This window comes from Chinchilla lanigera, unplaced genomic scaffold (assembly GCF_000276665.1).
Source record: "Chinchilla lanigera isolate Chin_1 unplaced genomic scaffold, ChiLan1.0 scaffold00048, whole genome shotgun sequence".
NCBI classification, from domain to species: domain Eukaryota; kingdom Metazoa; phylum Chordata; class Mammalia; order Rodentia; family Chinchillidae; genus Chinchilla; species Chinchilla lanigera.
In genome coordinates this window covers 3,885,844-3,892,977 of record NW_004955449.1, presented here as the reverse complement: position 1 = coordinate 3,892,977, position 7,134 = coordinate 3,885,844, and the positions used below count along the sequence as shown (strand labels likewise).

The following is a 7,134-nucleotide window of genomic DNA, read 5'->3' as shown; positions in this document are numbered from 1 at the left end:
GCCTCCTGCCTTTTCTTTGTTGCCCAGGATAGCTTTTGCTATTCTAGGTCTCTTCTGATTCCAGATGAATTTTAGGAATGTTTTCTCTAGATCTGTGAGGTATACTAATGGTATTTTAATTGGAATTGCATTGAATCTGTATAATAATTTTGGTAGTAAGGCCATTTTCACAATGTTGATTCTTTCTATCCAAGACCAAGGAATATCTTTCCATTTTCTAAAATCCTCTTTGATCTATTTTTTCAGAGTACTGAATTTTCACTGTATAATCTTTTACTTCTTTTGTTTGATTGATTCCTAAGTATTTCAACTTTTTGTATGCTATTATGAAAGATATGGTTTCCCTAATTTCTCTTTCAGTGTGTTTGTTTTTTGTGTATAGGAATGTTATTGATTTTTGAGTGTTGACTTTGTATCCAGCTACACTACTGAATTTATTAATTCTAGTAGTCTTTTGGTGGAGTTTTTGGGGTCTTCCATGTAGAGAATCATGTCACCTGCAAATAATGATAATTTTACTTTTTCTTTTCCTATCCTTATTCCTTTTATTTCTCTCTCTTTTCTAATTGCCCTGGCTAATGTTTCCAGGGAGCAATAAGAGAATAAGTAACCAAGACAGTAATGCTATCAGGCTTTCCCAGGGCTAAAGAGGGAGAGATTTATTAGAGGACATAGGCATAATTTAAGCAACAAAACATTCTATTTTGGACACCTCCAGTAGTGAATAATATCATACTAAGCAAAGTATAAAATAGGAGTTGGGATATAGCTCAGTAGTACAGCACTTGCTGGGCATGTATGAAACTCTGCGTTCCATCCCCAGCACTACCAAAAACAAACAAAACCCAAGTATAAAAGAAATGTACATGAGCCCACAGTGACAAAATTATTTAATAAAAAAGTAAATGGAAGAGAAAGGGCAAAATTCCTTACAGAATTCCCAAGTGTTTGTGTAAATAATCCCCTTTTAGAAAGTGAAGTATAGTTCCCTCCTTGAGAATGGCTAGACATAGTACCATACTCCCACAAGGAAATAGAAAAATAGTAAATTTACTACTAAGGTGGACAGAACCTTAAACTAGTGATTGAGGTTAATATCACCAGTAATACAGTAATGACACTGGAAAAATGTATCTTCCAACCTGCCAGATGTCAGATATGCTAAGTTCATTTCCCTTGGATAGTGAAGAATGAATTCCAAGGGACAAAGGAGGTTAAGAATAAGAAAGTTTTAGTAAGAGAAAGCTCCTAAGATAGAGGAGGGATCCCAAATGGGTAGCCACTGAGGCTTTTCATCAGGGGTAATTTATATAGCAAATCACAATGGGGTTACTGTGTGGGTCAAATTACAGCCAATCTATAGGATTACAAGTATTAGCTAACTAATATTAGCTACTACTGATCCAATAGGGAAATAGGTCATGCAGCAAGGGTGCATGGAAAGAACAAAGGAATTCTTAAAGAGGCAGGGGAGGTATGGGTCCACATGTTCTGGTCATTCGCCTGGGTGTCTGATGCCTATGTGGGCCCATGGGTGCAGGTGGTACCAATTATAGTATAATCTCAAGTTGCTGTTTATCTCTAGAGAGACATGCAGGCCTGGCTATTGCTTTCCCATCCTGAGGCCTGGCTCTGTTCAGATTCACCTCTGGTCACAATTCTGATAACTTTATTTTTTGTGCTGACTTCCTTGAGAGTTCAATCACTCTCTGTATGTTCATTTCTATGTAACTTAGCTGCCTATAATAATAAGACGTATCAGTAGCACACAATCCTGAAATGAATGATGAGAATAGCATTTTCCCAAACCCATAATGAGAAAAACAGTAGACACATCTAAATGAAAATATATTCTGTAAAATACCTGAACAGTGCTGTTTGAAAGTGCCAAGGTCCTGAAAAACAAAGACTGAAACACTGTCACAAACGAGAGAAAACAAAGAAAACATAATAAATAACTATGATGGAAGATCTGAAACTGAATCCTGGGACAGAAAAAAAAATAGTGTAAATACTTGTGAAATTTAGAGTTTAGTTAATGATGTGCAAATGTTGGTTTTCTTCTTTCAGCAAATGTACACGGTTGACCTAAGACATCAACAAAAGAGGAAACTGAGTGAAGAGTATATGGGAATTCTGTACTATCTGCAGCTTTTCTGCAAATATAAAATTGTTCTAAGTAGTTTATTTAAAAATAAATAAATAAAAAGAAAAGCTTGACAGTAACGGTAATGAGAACATCAAAGAAACATAAGAATGATTTTGACCTTATGGCCATTTAGACACTGAGATGATTCCTCTCCACTCAACAGTCTCTTGATTACCAGGAAACAGCACAGATTTACTAAGCATTGCTCTAGTGTGGGGCTCTTCAGACTTTGTGTACATCAGAATGAATGATGATTACTGGGACTCCAGCTCACTGAAGTAAATTAGCATGTGGATTTGTGTATTTTTATAACCTTCCCTGGTGTTCCTAATAGGAACAAATGAGAGAACCACTGCTCTGGTGCTTCCTAGTAATATAACTACTCCATTGTTCTTTATCCACTCAATTTGACAACCATTTATTAAGCAATTATTCTATGTTCACCCTTTGTCAGTACTAAGTAGCAGGCAGAGAGGGGAAGACCATCTCTTGTGGACTTTATGTTTTAATATACAAATGAATGCACACTCATGAGTCTTTCCTTGTATTTCTCAGTTCTAGATCCTCAAAGATAAAACATGATTGGCCTAGTTATCACTACCTTCTGTTTTAGGAAGCAGAACTTTTCCTAAAGGCCAACCCATGGGGCTACTATTCAGGAAGTGTTGGTTACCTGCAGGTCATGGGTTCCCCTACTTCAGTTGGCAGTGGCTGAGTGAGGGCCCATGAAATATGATAGGATTGTCAGCAAAACTAGGTTAGGAAGGTTCCATGACATGTGAGGCCTCCTTGTCTGACCTATTCAGGGGAGTTGCCATCCCAGAATAGCAGGAGCCAAGCTTTCCTAGGCTAGACTGGAGGTAAAAAGTAAGGCTGAACTAGTCAATAGGATAAAAATGCACTTCCATCATGAACTAGTTATTTATCAGAACTCAGAAATAACAAACAACAAACGCTTGTTCCAGAAAAGTAAATTGCTTCTGCTTTGATTTTTTTTTTTTAGCCTGTAGATATTTGCTTTTGCTGGACTTTGCTTTCCTGCTGCCCATGATGTTTCAAAATGCCAGCTTGCCTGCAGCAGATTCCTACTCCAGTTGTGACTGACTTGGACAATAATCTTTCATGGTTCCCCTCTGTCATGTTGTGTTTACTTTTATTAGCTTTGGTAACATTCCTTACATTTTATTCTTTGCCCCCTGTTTGAGTGTATTCTTTAACTAAAAGAGAAAAGACAACTGATACCAGGAGCTGGAGCAGTGGTTATTACATTTTTCCATTCCAAATCAGGTCGACCTTGTACCTCACCCTTTATCAACTGCTACTTTTTAAAAAGTTTGTAAGGTAGCAATAGTAGCCACAGAGGTAACTTATTAACTGAGTCTGCAAAATGAAAAGCTTTAAAGCTATTCATTGCATATATTAAATTCAAATCAACCAATGCAACTACTTAAAAAAAATACACTTACTGCGCTGTGTTCCCAACCAAAAATCAGGGACCTAAAGATGAAAAGAAGTGATTCTTCCCTGAATGAATGGACCATAAATGGTGGAAGACAGACCTGTGATGATGAGGAAGAGGAGGATACTCATGATGATGTTACCAAAAATGAAGGAAGCAGGAGCTCAGAGTGAGAAGAATAATTTTGAACTTAGGGACAGATAAGTAACATTTGAGATGGACTTATGGAACAGTTAAAATTTTTCTAAGTAGAAAGTGTAGAAAATGGCATTCAAGACTGTTGTGGCTTGCGTTTAGATGTCCCCCCAAAAGCCTCATGTGGTCAAAGGTGGGGCTTTTTCAGAGGTGGCTGGATCTAGAATGTGTGATGCCGGAAGTTGATTCAAGGTGCAATGCTAGGATCAAGGGCACTAGGATTAAGAGTGTGAGTGCTTCCCATCCTAAGTAACCTAGATGAGATATAAGGACTAGAAAGAGCTGTGGTCATCCCTTGTTGTTTTGATACCTTCTTCCCACCATGAACTGTTTCTCCTCTATGATACCTATCTGCCATGAAACCCTGCCCTGGAGCCAGCTAATTATGGACTGAAACCTCTACAACCTGTGAGCTAAATAAACCCTTCCCCCTTTAACTTTGGGTGTCAGGTATATTGTCTCAGCAACATGAAAAGTAACTAAGACATAGTGATTAGTATGGAAGTGAAGAGAATAAGAAAGAAAATGGCCTGTATAGGGAAGAGCAAGTAGTCACTCATATGTTACACACACAGTTAGCGCTAAGGAAGGGCTAGACTTGCTCATGGCCGACCAAAGCCCCAGTCCCTAGGGTCTGCAAGCCATGGCTATCAGATATCTGGTAAAACGTGGCCCCAAAATTTTGACCACTGAACATAGCAATAGTTTGTGAAACCCTAGTTAACTAATCACCAAACAGAACCAGACCATTATCTTCAAATCTAGTTCTTACATTCATTCCCTTGCATTAAATTCATTAATGTGCTGGTTTAGCCACCAGGCACTCTGATAAATATTAGGAACATGAAGTCAGGTCCTCTGCAGTTCCTGCCCTTGAGGAACCTAATAACTGGAGACTTCATTATTTATTTATGTATTTCTTAGGCTTTGTGAAAACCTGATACTGATTTATTAGCAGGACAGAGAGAAATGATTTTTTATTTTTAAGTTTTAAATAATCTTCTGTTATTAAGAAAGGAGTAGTTCGTGAGCATTATAGAATATTGAACCAGCCAAAACAAAGTTAAATATCCCTGGATTGCTGAGAGGTAAACACTATAACACTTGGTCCATATCCCCCAAATCTTTATATGTATACATATGTACTAAGACGTATTTTGTGCTGGGCATGCATATGCCTCTACTTTCAGCTACTCAGGAGTCTGAAGCAAGAGCATCAAGGCCAGCCTGCCTGGGCAACTAGCAAGACCCTGATTCAAAGTAAAAAATAAAAGGGGCTGAGGATGTGGTTCAGTGGTACATGCACACAGCTCTAAGATCAATCCCCAGTACCACCTCAAAAAATATACACTTTGTTTAGGAAAATGCTTTTATATGTCCAAAGTCCCACCCTGTCTTTTGAATAGATTTTTTTTCAGTAATTTTCATGGGAATAAATGCTTCTCTTCTCATACTCAGTACATGCTCAAACTTATCCACCTGAGCCAAAAATGTCCTTTACAAGTTGGGCACATTGACATAGCCTGTAGTTCCAACTATTCTAGAGGCTGAGATGGGAGGATCTCTTGAGACTAAGGAAACCAGCCTAAGCAGACCTTGTCTCAAAACAAAACAAAAAAATTCCTTTACAACTAATCAGCTACATTCTCCAAATCAGCTCTATATGCCAGCTTCTCATTGCTGCAACAAAGTACTCAAGATAATCAATTTAAAGGGAGATTAAGGGATTTATTTTGGTTCATGGTTTCTGAGGTTTCAGTGCATAGTAATTGGCTCTGTTGCTTTTGGGCCTGTGATAAGATACAATATTATGGCAGGTGGCACCAAAGCTGCACACTTCATGGAGGCTGAGAAGCAAGGAAAGCTGCCAGGGTTCCAATATCCAGCTCAAGGGCACACGCCCAGTGACCTAGTCTCCTTACAGTAGGCCGTACCTCTTACAGATTCCACTGCCTCCCAGTAGCACATAGGCTGCTGACCAGGCCTTTAGCATATAAGACTTTGGGTACATTTAAGATCGCAACCACAACAAGCCTCCAACTCAAGACCTTATATCCTCAGTTTCTCGTTTAAGCCAGCGCTGTCTCTTTCGTATGATTGACTTGATGAAGACAGCTGGCCAGCTCTCCTAAGAACAGCCCACTTCCCATACATACCTGATTCCTTGGGATGCCCTTTACTTGATCTGCTGTCCTCTTGTTTCCTGAAAACTAGAGGTTTTAACTAAAGATGTGAGAGAGGTAAGCTAAACTCTTGGGGTCGGAATACTTCTTGGGAGATAACATGACATTTCACATTGCAAAACAAAACAGAAAACTTCTGGTTGGGTCACCATTAGTGATGGTAAAATGACCACCCAACAGTGACAATAACTGGAGGCTTTAGAGGGAGCACTTTGAAAGGGACAGGAGCAACGACACAGAATTAAGTGTGAATAAAACTTGGCTGCGTAAAGGAAGTAGTATGGGGTCAAATCGCGCTTCCCACGATGGCGTAGCGCTGATTGTGACCGACTTATCCTTTGATGTTCTCACAATCAGGAGAGGGAAAATAAAAACAAAAAATATGTACCTTTTTTGGGTGTTTCAGGATTCTGTGACTCTTCGGGGCAGTAGTTTTATAAAACGAACGTTCCCTTCATAAAACTGAGCTCACCAACATGGTATTCAGCCCACAGAGAGCCATTAGTATTATCCTCAGGTGTACAACCTGGGCCAAAACCTATAAAGCTAGCCAATTAGGAGCTCGATGGGTTCTGCTTTCGCTCCCTTTTTTTGTAACAGCCCTTGCTCTGCCTCTGGCCACCAGGGGGAACTGCAACCAAACAGCAGCTCTTTCTGGCGAGCGAGAACGCGCCCTACATAAATCTTGACCAAGCTAGGGTCCCGTAGCCAGGTGTTCAGGCCGAGGAACCGTATTTCCGCTTTGTCGCGAGCACGCTTAGGCTCCGCCCCCTTCCACCCCGCCCCGCAAGCGTTTCGGCCTGTGCGGGTGGCTCGCAGCAGGTGGCGCTGTTTGAGGCGACTCTGTGGCCCGGCTGCTGCGGCGAAGATCTCCCGGCGGGCTGTGCGGCCCGGCTCTCGGGCGGCAGCGAGTGCCACGTCCCAAGTACAGCGCTGAGGAGCGCAGCGGGCGGTGCGCGTGGGGCGGAGAGCAGCGCGAACCCGGCTCGGCCTCACCGATCGCCCGCCGCCATGGGCTCTTCGCAGAGCGTCGAGATCCCGGGCGGGGGCACGGAAGGCTACCACGTCCTGCGGGTAAGGGCTCCGACGGCGGCCCGGAGCGGCGCCCCGGAGGCGGGACGCGGCCGCGGGGAGGCGGAGGCCCCGAC

At 41.5% G+C, this 7,134-nt stretch overlaps 1 protein-coding gene and 1 long non-coding RNA gene across 2 annotated transcripts in view; one reads left to right on the top strand and one right to left on the bottom strand.

The window, feature by feature from the left end:
- The window catches only part of LOC106149558, a 14,982-nt gene extending 8,311 nt beyond the window's left edge, over positions 1–6,671 (bottom strand). Inside the window, exons 1-2 of the long non-coding RNA XR_001235817.1 lie at positions 6,375–6,671; positions 5,960–6,013 (exon numbers count right to left, since the gene is read on the bottom strand). This is a non-coding gene — a long non-coding RNA (uncharacterized LOC106149558). The remainder of the gene's footprint in view (positions 1–5,959; positions 6,014–6,374) is intronic.
- A 206-nt stretch (positions 6,672–6,877) lies between these two features.
- Gorasp2 (golgi reassembly stacking protein 2, 55kDa) overlaps positions 6,878–7,134 on the top strand; it is a 29,004-nt gene continuing 28,747 nt past the window's right edge. The window contains exon 1 of the mRNA XM_005393241.2: positions 6,878–7,060. Within this exon, the coding sequence (XP_005393298.1) occupies positions 6,998–7,060 (63 nt within the window). The 5' untranslated portion in view covers positions 6,878–6,997. The remainder of the gene's footprint in view (positions 7,061–7,134) is intronic.